Source organism: Microchirus variegatus (assembly GCF_963457635.1).
Source record: "Microchirus variegatus genome assembly, chromosome: 22".
NCBI classification, from domain to species: domain Eukaryota; kingdom Metazoa; phylum Chordata; class Actinopteri; order Pleuronectiformes; family Soleidae; genus Microchirus; species Microchirus variegatus.
Genome location: NC_139823.1, coordinates 2415771 through 2438833, shown reverse-complemented (window position 1 = coordinate 2438833; position 23063 = coordinate 2415771). Strand labels below are relative to the sequence as shown.

The 23063-nt window shown below is 41.2% G+C and overlaps 2 protein-coding genes across 3 annotated transcripts in view; one reads left to right on the top strand and one right to left on the bottom strand.

Annotated features, from left to right (window-relative positions):
• Window positions 1-22120, bottom strand: part of col4a1 (collagen, type IV, alpha 1) — a 41033-nt gene extending 18913 nt beyond the window's left edge. Inside the window, exons 1-5 of the mRNA XM_083908567.1 lie at window positions 21913-22120; window positions 2950-3003; window positions 904-993; window positions 752-796; window positions 596-640 (exon numbers count right to left, since the gene is read on the bottom strand). Coding sequence (XP_083764693.1) covers window positions 596-640; window positions 752-796; window positions 904-993; window positions 2950-3003; window positions 21913-21984 — 306 coding nt within the window. The 5' untranslated portion in view covers window positions 21985-22120. The remainder of the gene's footprint in view (window positions 1-595; window positions 641-751; window positions 797-903; window positions 994-2949; window positions 3004-21912) is intronic.
• A 144-nt stretch (window positions 22121-22264) lies between these two features.
• col4a2 (collagen, type IV, alpha 2) overlaps window positions 22265-23063 on the top strand; it is a 58641-nt gene continuing 57842 nt past the window's right edge. For both annotated transcript variants that reach the window (XM_083908792.1, XM_083908791.1), the window contains exons 1-3: window positions 22265-22450; window positions 22658-22780; window positions 22869-22920. In XM_083908792.1, the coding sequence (XP_083764918.1) occupies window positions 22731-22780; window positions 22869-22920 (102 nt within the window). In that variant the 5' untranslated portion in view covers window positions 22265-22450; window positions 22658-22730. The remainder of the gene's footprint in view (window positions 22451-22657; window positions 22781-22868; window positions 22921-23063) is intronic.

The following is a 23063-nucleotide window of genomic DNA, read 5'->3' as shown; positions in this document are numbered from 1 at the left end:
CATTACAGGGTTTCATTCAGTTGCTAACAATCATTTATCAAAGTAATTTCCCAAAACTTTTCACACAATCTGCATTACCAACATGCATATCAACAGTTCAAACTCACCCCAAAAAACGAACATAATGCATCATACACGTCTCAAAATAAGCTAATCATCCACAACATGGATGCAAACACTCTCAATATTAACAACTCAAATACTCAAATACTAACAACAGAGAGCATTACAAAGAAATTCTATTATTAAAGTTTGATTTTGATTGATGTAATTGTGTTTTTAACTGTTTTGAACAAAGAATGTTAGCATTTAAAAATGTGCTGCAAAGGTATAGTGGTTTGTTGGTCAGGTAAACATTGTGCGAAAGCAACAAAAAGTGTTTTTATAGTTTGTATATTGTATATTGTATATTGTAGATGTCTGTTTTGATGACTTTGTGAAGACTTTTGACACTGGCTTACTAGCAATTGAGAATAAAAATTGGAAAACACAGTATAACCAACAAAATAGTGTGCAGGTGTGTTCTATAATGGAGCACACTTTTGCAGTTATAGGATAAGGATGTGAGACATGAAGGCAGATGTAAGGGGCTTACTGGTAGTCCTGCGTTTCCTGGGAAACCTGGCAGACCAGGAGGACCCTGTAACAACACAACCATATCAGCATATCTGTCTACAAACAAGATCATCTAAAAGTAATAGAAATGGAGGTCAAGTCATATCATATCATATCAAGGTGGCTACATACTTACCCTAACTCCTTTCAGTCCAGGAGAACCAAAATCACCCCTATCTCCCTGAGAAGAGACACATTCATCACAACCATCATGATAGAGGAAAACATTTCCTATACTATATACAATTCTACACACACGTGTGTGTGCGTGTGTGTGTGGGTACTTACATTGGTGCCCATTGCCCCTGGAGGCCCCTCAGGTCCCTGCATCCCTGGGAATCCCATGTTACCTTGAAGACCAGGAAGTCCCCGCTCACCCTGAGATACACAGATTGACAGATTATTGAACCAAATATGTACTTATTTCCTTGAATACTTGTTATACAAGATTTTACTATCCCATATACACATCACACTATAACAAAACAATGACCCACAATTCTAACTAAAATCCAAAATACAACATACACCTACCAGACAAAACAAAAATAATAAAAATTCAAAGTCAACCACATGTAGACAAACAAATTAACATGATGATTAATAAAAAGAAAGAAAAAATTACTCGCGATATTTGAGGTCTTTATTTGAATAATGCAAAAAAAAAAAAAAAGTTAATGACAACCGGTTGGGGTGAATTGTTTTCCTTTTGTGGAAAGGTTTATGAAAAGTAAACCTTAAAGTAATATTTGTACACATATATCCTAATTGTACAATTTAATGTCACATCCTTAATTCTGTCCTTCAGTGACCTCATGTTGACCCACAAACATTCAGGTGCAGTTCCACTATCTGCCACTAGATGGAAGCATTGCTTCATGTAGAAGAGCCATGCCCTCACTCTCTTGTGATGATTCCAGTGATTGAACCTGTAATTATTGGGACCATCTCCCAATTCCCTGACTACTCTCAGCGGGATTTACCTTGGTAACAGTTGTTGTGAAACTCCTCAAAGATTAATATGAAAGTTGTTGTAGCAGTTTAGAAAACACACAGTGGATTGGCTGGGCTGTCAGTACATCTGCTGCTGTTGTACGTCGACGCAGATGATACAAAAACATCAGGTGTAACAGCGTGAAATAAATCACTTCACTGCAAACGCTTCAAAAAAAGTGGCTCCGAAAGTAATACCTGAATGTGACACTCGGACTATTAGGGCCACATTGAGAGAAACGTTTTTCCACAGACTTCGAGAATAAAGTCGTACATTTTACGAGATTAAAGTTATACATTTACGAGAATAAAGTCGACTTTCACTTCCGGTCCGTCACTCTAAGACGTCCGTGCACAACATGAACAATAACAACAATTCGCACACGTCTGCAGTACAGTACAGTAAATACGAGATTAAAGTCATAAATATACGAATTTATTCTTGTAAATTTACGACTTTAATCTCGTAAATTAAGACTTTATTGTCGAATTAATTTTTATTAAATTATTTGTATTTTTTTTCTCAATGTGGCCCTAATACTACATCGTACAAATCCAACCCAAGGTCACACATATATGGAATTTATTATTTTTTACAATGCACATTATGCTTCTCCATCAAACGGACACTGTAGTTTATACAGAAGAAAGCATAGTATTCATGTGTGACTATGCTCCATTGTAGATTTGGTGACCCTGTTTTTAACTGCTTTTGACTGTAACCCAATGTATGTGGAATTCATTTAAAATTAACTCGACAACAATGCAGGTCTTGACACAACGAAATAAGCTTTATATGGTTGTGGCTACAAACAAATTAAATTTTAGTTGGAAACATTTCATGTGTTTTGTGGCTTTAGCTGACGATGATTTAATACATTTATATTATTTGTACATTTCTTTTGGCATTCATACGGCAACCATGATGTACACTGTCCTTAGAGAAAAGATTTTGGTCACAGGAAAAGTATTTATGCCCAGTACTAACTCTTTGTGGAAGAGTGCCGACAGCTCAGGGGCTCATGGCCAGATCATGGCTTGCGTCTCCACCACTTGTTCATCTGATGGGAATAAAGCTTTCAGGCCAGCTGTGTGTCTGGACATGCTCTAATTCACACTGATCTCTGTTCCTGTGCTGGTCTTTGCTCTGTGACTGAGGCTCATTCACTATTTTTCCACCCAGATCTCATCGCTAGAACTGACCCTAATATACAACATAGCAAGCTTTGTAACGGTTGTTTGGCCTTAAAGCATCTCATCAACCAACTGACCTAAGTGTCCAATAGAAAGGAAATCAGAATGTGACTTATAGTGAAATTAAATCATGAGAAGAATCCTCACCTTTGCTCCTTTCACACCACTGCAGTCACATTTTCCACACGATGTCCCACATCCCTGAGGAGAGAAAGAAAGTAAAGGATTATTCCAATGGAGGATAAACGTGTGGAGGGGCACAGGTAAAACCAGAGTCTACCAGCTGGACAATACAGCAAACACCTTGCAAGGGTGACTTGGTGCCATCCATCAGGTGCATCATGTGTTCTGCAATCCCATCCTTCTTTTATAGCATGTTGGGGGTCCTGCCCTTGTCACATGGGTAATATATGGATGAGATTCCTCTACACTGTAAATCACAACAGTGAGCAGCCAGACTCCTGCCATGGTGTTTTCATGCAAGCCTTACTGATGTGTCCCACAGACGAGTGTATATAAAGCAAAGTGGGTTGAATGAAAGGATGATTCACAAGTTCATGCTGCTCTGGAATCAGTAGCATCTTCCACCTCTATTAAAGCGGACCTAGACCGGAAGTTCCAATTACACTGTTTTTGGTGTGTATCTGCGTCATTACCTTGTTTAAGAAACCCTGAAGGTTCTAAACAAACAGTTCAGCCACTGCTGAGAACGCTGTGTTTTATTGTAATCTTGGGCTCAGAGAGATCTCTGAAAAAACCCGGTCCGGTTACGTAAACACCGGTTCTCCGGAACAGCAGATCGTCCTGCTCCGGGCACTAGTCCGGGCACATCTGGTTGCGTACATTGAACCGCAGAAGAAAAATAACATCCGTTGTGGAGGTGTTTCACGAGCGACAGTGTCTTCTGACTCTGGGTCTGACTCCGGGTCAAAGTCGTAAAAGGGAGTAGCAGTGCATCCACCGTTCCAGAGGGGGGAGCTGTGCTTCTGAGAGTGAGTGTGCTGAATATGTCACTTCCGGGTATTGGCCAATCACAAGACAGTTGGGAAGGCTCTACGCTGGCTGGCCAATCAACACAGTCTGTCTTCTGGGGGTGAGATTTATGGCAAATATTGCGGTTCAGCACAGCGTCAGACAGATTTCTATCAGATCGTTTACAGAAACTAGGAGGTTTTTGTCCATAAAAACAAGTTAATGTATGTAAGTAGTTAGTGGTCTATAACTAACATATATAACATATATGTTAGTTATAGACCACTCCATAACTAACATATATGTGCAACAGGACCACTCTATGTGAGCTTTAAGTGAAGTGGCCACTTTAAAGCAGCAGAGGAAAAAAACATCCAGTGTGTAGGAGTGAGGCAGAAGTGGAATGTAACATTCATAAAATTGTGTTTATGTTTGTGCATAATCCCCTAAAACTAAGAATAATTGGGAGCAGGTCCCTCTCTCTTCTCCTGAATCTGCCGTGCTTCTACAGTGGCTCACAACAGCCTTTGTGGAGCCTTTACAGGACCTAAAATATATTCTGCCCCCCCACCCCCCTCTCTCAACACTGGCTAGCGATGACCTTTGGAAGGGAAGAGTGAGTTGAGGATAATTACACATGATGATTACAATTCATACCAAGCCTTTGAAGTGACATGATGAAATGTGCTTGGAAACGTTTATTTATACACATAAACAGCAACATTATAATTCATTTGGGATTATGTTTTAAGGCCACCTGGTTAATTAAAGTCTAGTGTTCCATATAAGAACCATATCACCATCTTTTGCTAATGTAGCATACAGGAGGTTTATTTTGCCATAAAACTAAAACAATTAGTTGAATGCAGCTTAAAGCTGCGTGGCTCTTTCAGGAAGTGTTATCAGATCTGACTGAGCAGCAGTGCAGGGGCAGGTGGAGACAGTAAGCATTTATCCTGTCACCTCTTTGAGTTTTCGGTCATACTCCAACCTTTGCGTCTCACTTTACTCACACAGTGTTGCTGTTGCCTCCATCTGTCTTAACATAGAAGCAGTCACTTCCTGTGTGCAGCACGGGAATGTTACCGCAAGATCTACTGCGGCACTAAGAAATACTTATAGAGAACCGCGTGGAGCTGATAAACTTAATCAACACTGTGTGAACTCATTTGACAAAGGTTAAAACTTACACACAACAGTGTTGAAATTAAAAAGACCCAATGGAACAAAAAAAGACAAATAAACTCAAATGTGTGGTTTTTAACACCAGTATCAACTCTTAGAGAAAAGCTTTATTTTGTGCAATCATATTGAGCCATGACACAAGATCAATGATGAACACTGAAGCACAATATGGAGGCAGAACAACATCACTGCAGCTGGTTTCACCCTTCAGTCCCCTTCCACCCCCTCCACCCACTTCCTCTCCTCTGAGGTCTCCAGAGGATGGAGCCTGGGAACTGGCCTCAGTTGCCTTGGCTCTCTCTTTCATTGCTCCTCTCCTCCTCTTCCCTCCATCTTCCAGCTGTTGCTATAGTCACGTGTGAGGCGTCCAGCCAAAGTGCTGTCAGGGCTTTGGACGAGCTTGCACAGAGAATGCATAGCTACGCTGACCACAAATATTTCACTCTGCCTGTGTCTCGTTCTCTCTCTCACACACACACAACAAATAACTGACTTCATTACAATTCTTCATGATCTCTTCCAAACCTGATTTCTCACACATTGGTCATGCTTACTTCTACGTGTTCTACAACTCTGCATCCTGTCCAAACGTATTCCACATTTAATGCAATCCTCTACAAGAACCTGCCCTGCTAACTGGCTCAATATGTGGCCCTAAAACCATGGGAAACTATGGGAAACAGACTCCACTTCCCACACCCTTTCCCTGTGCACTTGTTCTCCCCTAGTTACAGTGTACAGCCCATGTGTGGCCTGCTACACTACACATGTCATTTCCCATTTCTACTTCTCTCTCACATAAAAAAAAAAAACACTTCTGGTTATTTTTTTCCACTTTGTCACAGGAAAACTTCAGGAGCACCTGTTTCAGATCAGATTAGTGTCACAAGCTTCTGAGAATTACACATATGTGTTTGATTAAAGTAAACCTGCAGGCTCAACAGCAAAACCCTCCTGGTATTGGATTAATGTGACTTTCTTCTGGCATCACAGTTGCAAGAGGGAAGGTGTTTGCAGCACTAAACTAAATCAGAGTTGCTCCTGATAAAGTATTATTAAATAATACTGTCATTCACCTGTTGCTCTCTGTCTGTCTGAGATTATTTCACCTTTGTCTGCTTTCTTCATTGCCTTCTTTAAGACACAACTTAACTGAGCTTACATTCCTGCATGCTGGTGAGCATGCAGTCACACAAAAAAAACAAGCAGATGAAAAAAAAAGCCCCTCTCCTGCTGCTGGATCTACAAACACAGCGGCGTAATCTGCAGGTACATCAAAGCAGCACTTGTTTGATTCCTCTCCGTTTGTTTTCCGCCAACGTTCCGTTATGCATTGCCACAAACCCAAACACCAGATGGGAGCGATGGTACAAAAAACCCAACTGTCATCTGCACAAAAAGCACATCTTGCTAATGGGTCCTGTAGCCATGGAGCGGATGAAGGCCCGATTTGGTATCTGGGCTTTGCAGGAACGAGGAATCTAAAGAGGACCTTATCATAAAGATCCTCAGGGATATAGCATGATGAGGGCCAACACTGTCCTACTATACCATAAACCATAGTCTTTGTAGACCTACGTCATAGACTGAAGGGCAAAACTAGAAAGGAATCTAAAGAAATATACAACCGCCAGCACCAAAGTCATAGCCATAAGAACTTTACACATCGATGTTTTTTTTTCCTCATGATCTCTGCATTTAACTCCTAAAAAAGCATATATTTTGAAATATCTCACAACAGGACATTTTTTATTTTGATTCTGCAACCCTGCTAACAACCACAGCTACAGCTGATCTAACAAACATGAGGTAAAACATCTAGATCAGGGGTGTCAAACTCATTTTCACTGAGGGCCACATCAGCATAATGGTTACCCTCAAAGGGCCAGATGTAACAGTCATACAGAATAAATGTAACTAAATGTAACCAAAGATAATGTAAAATAAAGGTAACTGCTCTGTAACATATTGCTAAATAACTTTCTGTATTTATTACTTATTCAAGTTAGAAATATGACGCATTATAGATGTAACCCAGTCACTCGTCGCATGACGCATATACAATGATACACTGCGATCTAGTGGCGGGATGCCGTCACTTTGCTGGTAACGCAATCGCCATGCGTTGTGGGAAATGTAGTTTATGGTCAATGCACGTCTATTTTAACACAGATTTTTTAAGAAACAATTAATCACTCGCGGGCCACATAAAATGGTGTGGCGGGCCACATCCGGCCCCCGGGCCTTGAGTTTGATACGTGTGATCTAGACAGTTGAACATAACAAAGAAAATTTAATAATATTGATATTGATATTGATATCTGATATTGATCCTGGGTCTGATATGTCCTTATACAGTATATACACCCCTCACACTGTTCTGACTCGAGCTGAACAGAATCAGTGTTAATGTGATCAGTAACACCTGTGCTTTTCCTGCAAAATGGCTGCACATGCTTTAAAAGTATTTCACTGTCATACGCAGTGGAAAAAAACACAAATGAACACAGTATAATCAGTACAGGAGGTGTACTTTGACTTTTGATAGTACGAAAACAATGCTTTAAATAGACATCGGTCTGAATATGCAACACTGTGGTACAAACTACCAGCTCAGTACAGGCTGTGCACAAGTGGGATTTTAGCTGGATCCAGACTGTGAGAAAATAAATAGATGAGGATGATGTTACTTTGGCCAAACAACCTCATCGTCCACAGAGCAAACACTGAGCAAGAGCCTCAAGACTCTATCTGATGAGTGTTAATGTCCACTGTGTGAATATACAGTGGTCGGTGAGTCACTGAGCTCTGGAGAACCTGCACCAGAGCCAGAAAACCACTCCAGTGGACAGTCTCACATGTCCTGATTAATGTTTATTATGAGGCAGGATGGCTCGTCCGAATGCTGAAAAATCAATATGGTGAATGCTTTTGTTAGAGTTACTGCGCGCTGTGCGGAACACCACCTTATCATCATCATTACTTTGTGTACTGGTGTGTTTGTCATTGTTTACTGAGGCTGGGCTGGCAGGAAAACACAAAATACCAGCAGAAGAAGAAGAGGAGGAGGAGGAGGTGGGTGTAACCACACTGCACAGAGGCACGTTCACAGGCTCTCCTCATACTACAGACTGATATAGTGTCTGAGCGCTGTGTTGTGTTAGAGGTTTCTGGGGTTACATCAGTCCAGGCCTCATCCCGAGGGCCTGCTGTTTAAACAACACTTGCTTGATATGTCTGACATCGCTAGACACATAAGTCCAGCAGTGAGTTTCAAGAATTCAGAGGAAGTAATGAGTCACGTTTGCACTCAACACTTCAGGCTGTAAGAGAAGCTGCTCAAGAGATCACGTTAAAACAAACACGTTTTAATGTAAACTGAGGGTAAGTGTATAGAGAGATCATTGGATTCCCATAAGAGCTACAGCAATAGCAGCACCATCATGGCTCAGGACACAACTCTCAAGGAATAGCTGGCATGGATTTAACTTTTTTATTCATTTACTGTATGATTCCAACAATATTTAGATTTCATATATTGACTGACCTCACTGTATATGACAAAAATAACTTAAATACAACACTCTTACACACTCTACTCGCTTCAAACAAGTGAGTTTCAATCATATCAGAATCTCAGCAGATGCACTCTAACCAATGGTCAACATTCAATTTCAGCTGGATCTCAACACTTTAAAGGTCCAGAATTTAACATTTAGGAGGGTTTATTGGCAGAAATGTAATATAATATACCCATAAGTATGTTTGTGTAACTGTATAACTGCCGTAAAAAAACAGTTTTTGTTTTTGTAGCCTAAGATAAAGATAAAGTCTTTACGTCTTTAAGACTTTTATATATTTAGTATACTTGCATTACAGATGCTGCCAGCATGAGCCGGCATGTTCCTACAGTAGCCTGGATGGACAAACCACCCACAGCACATGTTTTGCTTTTTAAAGTTGAAGCTCAATATGCAAACAAAGAAGAATAACATAATTTATTGTTTCCAAGCATATGTAGTTTTTGTCATGCATGTGAGAGGAGGGAGGTTTGAAAAGAGGAATCCTCCAATTAGATGTCACTTATTGTTACACACTAGACCTTTAAGAACTTCTTATTCATGTGGTCTAAAAAGCTGAAAGTTTGGACATGGAAACGGACCACTTCCATATTACAGTTTTTCTGAAGCTTTTAATCCAATCGCACATCTTCTTCAGATGCCAGAAATCAATTGAACATTTATAAATCCATAACAATTGAGCAGGGAGATTGTATTGAAAGCTAGAAAAAACAGCTGCTGAATGAACTTTGACAAGAAGCTGCTTTGTCAACTGCTGTTTTCAAGGTAAAAACAAAAAGCCTCCACCTCTGCAATGACTACTGTACTCCATCTGCAGATGTTGTTTGCTTTCCACAACTAATCAATACAATACCTAATATTTACCATACATAATACATTTGCATCCCTGACGTAGCTGTTCTCATGAAACATCCTGGCACAGACTCGAGGCATCTTAAATTCATTTTGTACAAAGGATAAACAATGACTTTTGTCAAGCCGGAGATTTTCCCAGGCTATGGGGGCTTCACTTGCTTTGCAGCCAGTGAGGTAAGAGTTATTCAGTTTGTCCCTCAGCTTTCTGTGACTTCATGACTCACTGCCCCTGTTCTTCTTGCCAAAGTGGGCAAATCCACTCGTCAGCAAGTGCACTTCAGTGTCTCCTTAAAGGATCTTGCATGAAACATCCAGTTGCACAGATTTGGACCACAGGAATCATGGGTAACAGTACAGATTATTACCACAAGGGGGCAGAGATGTTCATGTGGCTGTTCCACTCCACACAGACTGTACATTTCCAACTGTTGTAGGTGCTTTTGCTTGATTTTGTCTTTATGTTTAGGGGGAAAAAAATGAAGATCACACAAACATCTGGCCAATGTCATCTACAGACGTTTCTTTACAACGACACATCACATTCCTGCCACAACCTCCCATTACTGCTGAAATAGCTCATAAATCCCTTGGGTATGTGTGGGAAGATTTGTTGTTTCACAACCCTCTTCACATTTTTACACATGTATATTTCTTTTCAGGAGACCACAAGTGAAGGGAAGCCGATAAAAGCGCAGGGTTCTCAGACAAACGTCACAGGAATCAGTCATCAATTTGCAATTGTTGTCAAATTCCAGTATGGATTTGATTAAAAATAATTCCCTTCGCTTTAAATACACACTAACAACGTGGAATCCCGTAAAACAGATGCACTCAACCTGAAAGTTAACTAGTCGTCATCCCAGAAACAATCTGGAAGCTGACAAAAAACTCAAGCCCCAAAAAGGCAAGTAAAAAAAAAGGGACAAAACCATTAAAGTAAACCACATCTGCTTGTTGTAAGGTCGTGTTTGTTGACTTCAGGAAAACAAAACACAAGGTTTTGAGGTTAAAAACTATGGAAAATCTTCCATATGATGTCATCCAGCCATTGACAATTCCCTCCAGCGGATCTTTTCAGCAGTGTGAGAGTCGAGGGGGAGTCTTCCTTCCACTATGATATGGAGTATAGGAAAACAGACATCTCTACTGTGTAGCTTTATGTTTTATGACTCATCAAAACATCTGTAGTGCTATGCAAAAACTTTACCTCAATTACCTCCTCATACAGTAGTGTAAGCATTAGTAAACACACTGACTGACCGTGGTGTCCAACCATTAGAAATTAAATGTCATTCTAAATGGGAATAACTGACAAATGCTGTTTTAACATCCATGCTTTCAAGGTTTTACACCAGGAACTACAACCACATTGTTTCATTGTGAGCCACAAAGCAGTGGGGATACTACTTCTAAATGGCCCCTTAGTGGGTTTTTGCGGCCTGGATTTCTCATTATGGGTCTGCAACAGCAAAAACAATCACTATTTCTATACATAACCTACAAATGCATATTGTACCTCCTAATAGGTGCTGACATTTTGTTCTGTGTCAGCTGTTTAACATCTCTTTTTTGGGCTTTACGCTAAATCGATTGCATCCACGAACTTTCACACAAACATCTGGATTCTTTTGTAGGTTGAGTGAGTCCCAACTGAAATGACAAGGTTCATACACCTTAACATGCTTTTGTGCCCGTTTAAAGTCAAGCTCATTTCCCACACAATTTCACAATTTCACGGCCATACATACGGCCCCAACATCACGAGCCATCGAACAAGATCCGGCGCCGTTACAGGCCATTTACCACAGTCGCGTCGACGTTTAATCCGTGTTAAAGTCACTCCACACACAGCACAGATCATGGCTTCCATATGGAGTCAATCGGGGTACGTTTACTCTATAAATGTCACAATGATCTCACTTGGCAGCAGGGCTCATTAGGTGCAGTAAATGAGACAAGTATGGGACACATTGCACTGCAATGCAATGACTTGTAATGATGGAGCAACAGCATGAACACAAACTATCGTGCACGGAATAGAAAACACACACCTACACATGTAAAGTGGTTAATATCAGTCACAGACTGTATGAGATCAGTGTCTCTGTGCTGTTGACTCACTGCAGCTTTTCAGTTTCAGGTGCTACTGACCTCAACTATACTGTCAGAGAGATAAAAAGGTGGAAACGAAAAGAGAATTTTTATTTAGAATGTGTGGGATTGAACTGTGCCGCTCATACATTCCTGACCTTCTCTGGCATTGAGACGCTGAGATGGGAGAACAGAAGTGGAGGAGGGAAATTTTCTGACTGACTGACTTGCCTTACTTGGAAGACAAGGCCTGTGGTGCTATACTCGCTCTGTAAACAAGCGTGAGTTGCGTGTCTGTGTGAGGTTGAGCTGCACATGGACAAACTGGGACAGAACGATGTGAAATAGCAAGACGCTTTATATACTAAGATAAGTGAAATTGCGTCACAAACAAATCAATATTGCAAAACTGTACATTCAACAAGATTATTGGGTAATATTTAAATAACAATTTAAGATTCATATATCCATCGTCTACCGCTTTAATCTCCACATGAGGGTCAAGGGGCCAGTGGAGCCAATCCCAGCTGACGTAGGGCGAAAGGCGGAGTACACCCTGGACAGGTTGCCAGGTGATCACAGGGCCAACATATAGAGACAAACAGTTATTCACACAGTTGGTGTGACTGTGTGTACAGGTAATTTAGAGAAAACACACACACACACACAGGGAGAACATCCACACAGAAAGGCCCAGATGTGCGCTGCATGTCCTACTGAAATTAGAAATTAGTATAAAAATATAACTTTGCCTGCTGTGCTCTATCACATTTAAAGCTCAATAATCAGCACAGTGTATCACAATTTGTTTAATTCCCACTAAAAGCAAAGTTCAAAATCCTCATGTTGTGGTTTCACGCAAGGTCAGACTTCTAAATTAGCTTTTGGCAAAAGAGCATCATTAAACATGAATTACAAAATGCTGAACTGTTCCATTAGTGAACACCCACTAAAAAAAAAGTGTAGTTTCACATCAAATCTCTAGAGAATTCCAATAACACATTCAAAGGCCAACACCTACACATGTATACTGTGTATATTCTACAATAACACATACGTGGGAATGAATGTTTGCGGTTTCCTTTATTTGAGGAGTCTTGTAGCGCTTATTTGTTGAGACCAACATGATGTAAAACATGTTGTGCTCTCGCTGCAGGCAGCAGGTATTGGCTTACAAAAATAAAATAAATTCAAGGCTCATGTAATCGAAAGCAGATGAAGCTCACACACATACACACACTGTGAAAGCATAAAGTTTGATGAATCTTTAAGTCACATTTTCATTTTGTACTTTTTTCTCATAGTAAGAAAACATCATCTTCATAAAACAACAATAACAACAACAACAACAACAAAAAAACACATTGTCGACTTATCAATGTCGTGTAAGTCTAGACTGGGATCTAACATGAGCCTGAGAATCCAAACATAGCCAGCTGTAAACCACTGGGACTGCATGGGTTATTGAACATGTCACCAGAAATGCAATATGAAGCAGGAACACTGTACAGGCAGCACTGTTGACAGAGCACTGAGGATATTTCACATGCAAAATTAACTGCAGGAATGGGAAAACTGTTTTTAGACCATTTCTCAGAGCAGCTGCTGGGCTGGCACAGTGTTACTACAATAAAACCCTGGAACTGGCTGATCTTCATGTGGTGGGATACATCCAGATGGTGGAAGTGACTAAAGAAGCCCATAAATTGCGAATTGTAGCCACCACATTGAGGAAACACGAGGTGTGAACAACATCATCAGTTTAAAATGATCAAACTGACGTGAAAGAGGCCAAAATTCAACTATTTCAACTGAACACAACTCACTCAGATTCATTCAGGAGAATTCCACACCAATTTCATGCTTCTAAGTGATCCTAAATAATAGTCCTTTCTTAGATTACTAAAGTCTGTGACCCCCTTTTATCAGCTACCCCATCTGCATCCCTCCCTGACCGGTCACATGACGCTAACAGGCTCATCCTGCTGACCTGTGACCTGTGGTCAGGTCATTAGAGGGGATTTAGACATTCAAAGAGAGCTTTCAAAGTAGGGGTCACCTTAATAACTCAGCTCTTCCTCCACATTTGTGTGAATGGATAAAAGGTTACCTTGTTAACAAATTGAGCTGGACTCCGACTAATCTCTTCATCTTTGAAGGGACACATGTATGCAGTCTGCACACTGGAGCTCCTGCCGTGATTGCTTCTTTGTTCAGCTTTTGTGTTGAGGATGAAAACACACTGGTGTGGTTCATCCCACGAATGTAGGAGATGCTGTGCCATACAGGAAACTAAAATCTGTGAGATTTATGCCACTAAAACTTGATTTGTGTGCATGGCCCTGTTCACTTGCCCTCACATCAGTGGTTGGGGGTAGTTATTGTTCCAAAGTGGGAAAAAAAACCATTCCTCATCAATTCCACAGGAACAGGATGTGTCCAAGCACCACCAAATAAAATCAGACAGCAAAATAGAGCACCAGACTATAAACATACGATCTGCTAATAAATCTGGTATTCAGGAACCATGGGGGGAGCAAACGGTCAGTAGATACATGGGAGAAGCGAGACAAAGCAGCAGTTACTAAGTCAAGAGGTTTATTTTCTCTGACAATCAACCAGTTCAGTTCACGTGAGTGGCTGCACAACTGTAAGTGCTTCAACTGTGACTGTCGCTCTCCTGTGTGACTATGTGGCACTGTGCAACAGGATGTGAGACTAAGCCATTCTTTATGTAAGAAGGAAGGCCTCTTCCTTGCCTTTTATGCTCACAAAGACAAGAAGGGGTTGGGTCGGACTCCCGTCTCCCTCAAGAGTGCTCTGGTATCTGGGAAAACGTCAGCACGTGAAGACAAGGAACGACCTCTCTGAGCGAGCGCTGAACCAACCGAATCATTGCATCCTGAAATATTCTCACGCAAGCTGTCGTGTTACTCTGCCTCTTTACAATGAAAAAAGGTGTTTAGTTTCACACAAATTAACATTTACGTCTTTCTCTAAACATGCAAACATCATATGGAACCACCTGGAACAATGCATCTGGAAGTATGCATATCCTATTTTTAAACAAAGGCTATAATAATAATTAAAAAAGAATATAAAATAGATATGGCACAAGAGAAATAATAGGAAGGCAATTCCATGGATCAGAAAAAGACAACCTTTGGCCCAGCAATTTGCTTCCAAGTCTGCAACAAACTTATGGATAATTGAACCCTTTAGCCCCATTATCAGACTATACACTTAACCTGATTGCTATCTAATAGACAGAGCTGTTCTCTATTGTTCTCCTGTTTCCTTATCAAGCCTTATCTCCAGCACTACCATTACATCACTGTCGTTTGAACGCATGGACAGACTGTAACTTACAGACTTCACCACCCTGAAGCTTTAGAGATGCCGAACACTGACAACAGATAATGCTAAAAATTTCTTTATCTACCACTAGACTCAGCTATGCAACGGAAGATTTCCCCTTTCTCCTTGTGTGAATTGTGTCACACGGCCAGCTTAGCTTCCTCCTCAAAGTTATCTGATCAAGCTTTTTTTTAATCTGGGATACTTCAGCGAAACAACAGCCACACAAATGAACAATTCTCATTGTCCATCACAGCTGCCATGCAACAGCAGCATATAAAGAGCAGCACGGGAGGAGAAGATGAATTAAGCATCTGTTCTTCCAGGAAAAAGCCTCGAGACTCTAGGTATGGATGTACAGGCGCTCTCAGATCCTGTGAATTACAGTGGGATCGGACTCACAATCTGCTACTTCTATCAGTCCTCCCACTCTTTTAATTAAGTGCAAAACAGTCGAGAACTCACCCTGTCTAGAGAATTAAAGAGTAACTCGAGCTCAGTTAACATGAGGAGAGCGTGCAACAGTAAGTGGGTTCTACAGCGAGAGGTCGAGGGCACAGGCAGAGTTAAAAACCAGATTATGACACTGGGGACATCACTGGCACGTTCACCTGGCAGAAAAAAATACATCTTGGTACTTGGGATGTTTGGGGCGTATATGAAGCTTGTGACTGTCTACACTGTTATATAAGTGTATAATGTTTTTCTCAGCACAGTATTGGTCCAAGCCAATCGTCACAAGCATGTGATGCACTTTCTACAAACCACAAATCAAAGTTACTTGATGTGACGTGCCATGACGTTGGTCTAGGCACAAAAATCACCTGGTTACGTAAATTTAGCATCAACATTCTCTCCCAATGTGTTTACAATGGAAGAACTACATGGCTGCTCTTTAACATGGCAGGTAGAAACAGACAAAATGAACTCCCTGAGGTTCTGTTGGATGTTGAATACTTAAGAAATCACTTTAAAGATGTTCACATGACATTTATTAAACCATTTAGCAAAACATCACATTAAATTTCCCCTCTACAGAATGTACAATTGCAAGCTTTCCCAAGGTTAGAGAGGAATTTGTTGGCGAAATGTCTCGCAAGAGTGTGTCACGAATGTGTTCTCAAATGACAAAAATCAAAAGCTAGAATTTAGTCTTAAACCATCGATTTGCTGCTTTCATCCTAAACTTGTCCTGACCCAAGGAACTGCATTTTCCATTTTCCAGGTAGGTGTTGGGTAGTTCACAAATAGAAGTTTGAGTATGAATGGGAGGAGGTCCACCTGCACTAAACATGAGCTCACTATAATGAAGGCATGGATTTCAACACAATAATATACAGACAATAACTGTTTACTCTTTTGGTTGCAGGAGCAACAATGAGGTGCTGCACAGAAAGAAAATGATTCTGACCAACTTCTATGCTAAATATATTCTTAAAAGGCATTAATGCAAAGTCTCAATTAATAACAGTCAATGGAACACACTCAATTTAAAAAAAAAAGATGATTTCAACCAGCAGTTGTTTAACTTCCATTTGTGAGCTGGGCTCTCATCCATACACAGACAAACCCAGAAATGATCAGTCACAAACTGAGATAACACAAAGTAACTCTAGACCTCAAATATAATGATTGGGTTTCAATGAACTAATGAAACACTTACAGTCTATGGGAACATTTTATGGTGAACCTGTCATTTGTATATGAAGATAGAAGCTTCAAAAACCAAGAAAGAGAACAGCTGAAGAAGAAGCCTGCCAAAACTCCACTCTTCACATGGCTCAGTACCAACAAACACAGAAAGTTGTTATCTGAAGACACCTTCATCATTGTCTTGATTATCCTCCTTGGCAGAAGTGGGTGGAAGCACTGATCCAGGACCAGAGAGTGAGACTAAAAGATTTGTCACGGGGTATCATCGCTGGCTCCGACACACATTAGCCAACTTCTGAAGTTCCCAAACTCATCACTTTGTCTCCATCACTCTCCACCGCCCCCATCTGTGAGACAGACGTATCCATTACACCATCTCTGCCCAGACCACAAATGACATTTATGACTCACCAATTTCACAGTTAAATGGCTAAATTGCACTTTCACCATAACAATACACCTCAGGGAAGTAACTGATCCTGAGGTCAACAGTCAAGCTAATTTCAGGGTAGTTAGAGTGGAAATATTATCGTGGGACAAAAGTGTAATAAATGCAAAAAAATGAAAATAATACAGCTGTGAAAAACCTGAATAAAGAGCCTTCTTGGTGTTTGAACCACAGGTGGATCCAGAAATGGTCATTTTTAATCTTGACGTCAAAATACAGACTGTACCATATTGTGCAGATACACACACATGCAAAAAGCAGGGCATCCCTGGCACCCTACTTAAAATGATCGCTGATGCCTGTCAAAATACAGAGACACAAACACCACCATTTCTCTTCCAAATGCAGGCATTTTTACAACGCTGGGGACAGAGGTCAGGCAGGTTGTGTCTTCCCAGGGTGCGTTACTTGGTTGGTGGCCCATCACTGTGACGGAGTGACACAGTCAGCTGTTGTCTCTGTGGGAGGTGTTAGGGAGGAGGTCAGTCCTCAGGATTAGGCCCAGACCAAACAACAGGCAGCAGCCTTGTCTGCGCTTTGGCCAGCAACACCAACAGTGTCTTGATCATAATTCACGGCTTTCACGTCGACAATGCACTCGCATTCCTCAGAGCATTTGGAGGGATTAGCAGCTCTCTTGTCTTGCTTTTCCCATATCTGAGTGGTGCTCATCCTCCCTGGGGTTCACCCTGTCCTGGAACATCATGGCCAACCAGTAGTAGGAACCTGGCTCTTTCCCACCAAACAACTGCCTTTCCCAATGTCTCCATCCAGCATCCCACACACAAGTTCTCACTCAAGGCATCTGCTAATCTGCCCTTCCTCCTCCTCCTCCTCCTCAAGGAATTACCGATGACTCACTCTGACCAGATTAAATGACTGCCAAGGGACAATAACTATACTCTGTTGATATTATATAAACAGGAAAGAAATTCACTCGGGATCAGATGAAGCAGTGAATAATTCGGAGGAAAGGTCTCCATAGATCTATCCTGTTGCTTCATCTTTAAATAAAGCCAGTCTGACCCGTGCTATACTGTGGGCTATCACATTAGTTAAGTGCGTGCATGCATCACTGGCGCGGTGGTTGACTGTGACTTGTTTACACTGTATATTCGCTCCTGACCTTTGTCAGGCTCCAGTGATTGTGGCGGAGCCTAAACAGGAGGCGCTGATACTCAGTCAACGTCACGTCTCTGTGTATGAGGAGACGAAGGAGAGATAAACACACTAAAACTGCAGAGGGACCGATTGCATACGTGAGTTAATATTGTTATTTAAATCTGCAGTGTGCAACTTTTTGGTGATTTTTGTTAGGAGTGTTTGTGTGAATACACCAGCAGCACAGGGCCGGGCGGGGAAAAGAAGCTTTCATCTTGCTGAACAACCCTGTTTTTTTAATAAGCAGTGGAATTCACTTTCACTTTGTGTTTTCAGTCATCCTTCATACTTATTTAGCCTCATGACATCACTGTGCACTTTTGGATGGATGAAAGTAGCAGACAGGTCAGGACTGCGGACAGGAACAGAAGCTCCTGCCCCCTCGATTCGGTGGGAAAACATATGACTCATGAATTTGTCCATTTTAACTCAATGCCGAGCAATGACAACATGCTCAGCTACTAAAACACTCTCTCTATCCTCCTCATCTGTCCCCTCTCAGTCCAGATGTCCGGTGTCCATCTCATGTTTGTGGTTTGAAATGGTTTAACTTGATACGTTGGCTCCCAGAATCATACGCCTCTACACCACCTACCTCCCTCCATCGGTCAAAGCTCGGTCGAAACAGAGATGTGGAGATCGTTGTGAACGTTAAAGTGAATAATGATCGTTTTGTTGATAAAAACATCTGGGTGAAAGGAAGCCAGTTTGCTTTCCTGGCTCTGCTGAGCTGACAATGACCTTGGATACAAAGAAAAGCTATAAGGAGAAGTTCTCCTGCTGCATTTTTAACATGTAGATCGTGTCTTTCTTGAGATGACATGTGCAACCAATATTCTGAATTGTTTCTCGCTGTTGGCACACGATGACATCTCACAGCTACAATCCATCCCAGCTGAAAATGTATCCTTAAAACACCCAGGAACTGAGTCGGAAAAACTCCCCACACGCTCCCTAACGTGGTGTTAATCTTCCTCCGAAACATGACATATCGCTCGATTGTGCAACAGTGACGACGCAATTCACAGCCTGTTCCTCCTCCATCTTGAGATCTCATACGATCAATAAATGTTCGCGCCTGGTCACCTGGATTTCTGCTACTCTCGTGTCAGAGATCATTCAGAGGAATCTGACAACTGCAGTAAATTTCATCATATACGTGATCACACCAGGCCCTGAGTGCCAAAACTGTTTCAGTTCTCAAAGGAAACTTTGAGGTTTTTCTCCCCCATTCCTGTTGTTCATGTACTTCTTATTTTGTAACATCTTCATCTGCAAAGCATCAGCAGTTTGTCTATTGTTTGTTCTTCTGCAATACCAACCAGTGGGTTGTTGAGATTCACATCTCTGAAAACATTTGTCCTCATAAAAGTTCACTGATCAAAACACTTTAAAATGCTTTGTTTTGGAGTTATATAAAACCTGAATAAAGAGGGATCACCAATGCGAGTTGGGTTACACACATCATGTCCAGCAGAAATCAGAAAAAAACATTGGAGTCACTGTCTTCTTCTTAAAGTTTAGTGTTTCTGGTATCTATTCAATCATGGCAATATGATGCTGTTGCGTTCAATCAGCAGATAAGAAGAGGAGTGTAAGTGAAGAGATGTGTTAGTCATGTCAAAGATGGTTCTTCAAAAACAACTATTTGGCAATAAAGCTATATCCAAGTAAGATTGATTGATTTTTTTTTTTTAGTGGGACATAGACAGTGATGTTCATGATGTGCAATATCTTAAAATGGTCATGCTATCCCTCCCATGTAGGTGGTGGATTAAGTTGTTGTGGGTAGAACATTTGCTATTCTTAGGCTGGCTTTACACGACAACGCTCCCTAGTGAAACGGACAAAATATTTAAATCATATGTGCTTTCGTTTAGACGGCGATGTAGTTTTTGGGGCTTAAAAACGCAAAAACCCACCCTCCAGAGTGAAAATCTTATAAACGCTCCACCGTCGTGTTCCCGTCTAAAGGGTTGAAAACGCAAAGTTTTCTCTGAGCTGCTCACGCTGGCTATCCTCCCGTACCGCGTTGACGTCAGATCCATGTGCAGTACAGCCAAACAACGAGAAACATGTCGGATTATATCCATCAGTCGGACATTCACGTTGCCTTAGCTGCTCTGATACCTGATCCAGGAGTCATTTCAGCAATTACGCCGAACTAATGTTTTGATTTTCGACTGTGGGCTACTTCGTGCTACTAAAAAGAAGTAGAGGGAAGTTTCAACGCATGTGCGTACTCCTGGTGTTGTTGTATGGCAGTGCCTCACAGTGCCACCTAGTCACCTGGCATGCATACTACATCAAATTTCACACACTTTTGCGTCACTGTGTGCATGCAGATTTCTACCCAAAGACGCTCGTCTAAACGCGAAATAAAAAGTGGGAACGCTACTCCACTTTTGGGGTTTTTGTTCAGATCGTTGTCGTGTAAAGCCAGCCTTAGGGAGAAGGCCGATCTTACTAGAACAGGGGTGTCAAACTCATTTTCACTGAGGGCCACTTCAGCATAATGGTTACAGATGTAACAGTCATACAGAATAAATGTAACTAAATGTAACCAAATATAATCTAAAATAAAGGTAACTACTCCGTAACATATTGCTAAATAACTTTCTGTATTTATTAGTTATGCAATTTCACTCGTCGCATGATGCATATACAATGATACACTGCGATCTAGTGGCGGTGCCGTCACTTTGCGGGTAACGCAATCGCCGTGCATTGTGGGAAATGAAGTTTATGGTCAACACATGCCTTAAAGCAGCATAGACCTATTTTAACACAGATTTTTAAGACCAATAAATCGCTCGCGGGCCACATAAAATGACGTAGCGGGCCACATCTGGTTAACTTGAGTTTGACACCTGTGTACTAGAAGAAGACATCTTCTAGATCTGCGCTCTTGGTCATTAGTTAATTTACTTATTTTTGTGTAGGTAATATGTTGTGAAATATGTTTAAACTTAAATAAACTACATCTACAAGTAGTTATGTCTGGTTGTATTAGTTCGTCCTGTTATTGACGTCATGCTGTCAAGTGGACAGGACAACATGATGAAGCAGTGTAACTGTGTGTAACTGTGCAGGGACAGATGAACATTACTCAGTGATAGAAAACAGCAACAAAACAGCTGAACTAGAAAAGTCTCAGTGGAGGAAGTTTCCAACTAATTATTTCAATCATTAAAGAATTCAGAGAGAATCAGATGGATCAGACTTTCATTTCATTCTTACTGATGACTCTCTCTCTCTCTCACACACACACACACACACACACACCAACTACTGTATGCACTCTGCCCCACCCTCTCTCCCTCCTCTCTCTCTCTTCTCTTCGCCTCTGCTCCTCTCCACCAAAACTCAGAGAGTTGGACTGAGGAGAAAACCCAACCGAGTACGTGAATAAGTGGTAACAGCAGCAGGGAGCCATGCAAAAAGAAAGGAATCACACCATAAAAAGTCACCACTAAATTAACACCTGTAAAATAAAAATAAATATATATATATATATATATGATGCAAAAACAGACAGTGGTGATTTGAAACAACCGAGTGACCACTTTAATTGAACATATATAATGGATACAATGAATAAAATACAATGATAATATATATTATGAGACTTCACACACATGAGGAGAGTGTGAAGGAGTCATCACTCAGCTCCGCTCAAGTGCGAAAGTTTACTCATCATAATTACAGTATAACAAAAGATCACCAGATGCAGTTCAAATGAAGTATGTCCAATATAACGCACACAAACAAACAAACAAACAAACAAAGGTGTTTTCGTGCACTTACCTCAGCGTCTGTCAGGTCGAGGCTGGAGAACAGAGCCGCCAGCAGCAGCAGTGAGGCGGACGGTAAGATCATGTTGGCGGCGGTGCGCACCGGTGCAGAGTTCCCACAGAAAACAACCACCTGTTTGACCGCTTCTCGTCCTCTTTTCTTCACCTAAAGTCTCGGCTTTATCGGCGGAGCGCGGGCAGCACGTTTGGCTGCATCTTTGTCCGAGACGATGTGAAGTTGCGCTCAGTGCCACTTGGTTTGATTCTTCTTGTGCACCACACCCCTTCTCCCCCAGAACGACCACCCTCACCCATAGCAAAGGGACTCAGCGCTGTCGTTGCTTACACTTTTGACTTTTCTCGGTAAGGAGAGAGACTCACTCTGCTCACTTTGCTGTGTTTTTGAGACAATAATCCGAGTTTCTTTTTTTTGGTGGCGCACTTTGTAACCGCGCGCACCTGGAACTTTTCAGTCCGGGGGACGTGCGCATCTCTTTCTGCGCGTGACTTTCATCCTTCCGACACATCGACGCACGAGATTGGGCTTGACTGTAAGTAATGTTGTGTTCAATGATGCCAAAATAATAACTTAACACTTATAAATGTGTTCTCTAAGAGGAGTTCCTTCTAAGAGGAGAACTTCTGCGCAACACGAAAAACTGTAGAATAAATATTTATTTTCCCTCTCAGGCTGATGTGATTAAATATGTATTATTTATTTATTTATTTATTATTATTATAAACATTGGTGGTTTCAGCGCGGGCCAGTCATGCTGTAGAAGTTTCCACGAGTGAAATCAGCAGCGTGTGGTCTAAAGTTTTGCTCTCCTCATGAGAGGGACCATGCAAGGACAACACAACAGAGCACGGAACAATCTGAGGTAAAAACACAGTTATGAGAGTGATTTCACTGCAGAGTCATGAGCACATTGTTATTAATGATTCATTCTGTCATTATATTCACTTCAGGCTGCTGCTTCTGTGCCTCGCTGTCACTGTCCTCATCTCAGGAGTGCACGCAGTAAGTTTTCTCTCCAACATTGTTTTTTATATATATATACTTGTAAAAAAGTGCAGTCTGGATGAAAATACAAACTTTGTGAGTATGTGTATTCAGGATTGTCTTCTTGCTGCTCAGTTTGTGGGAGTGTCTGATTTGGGGAG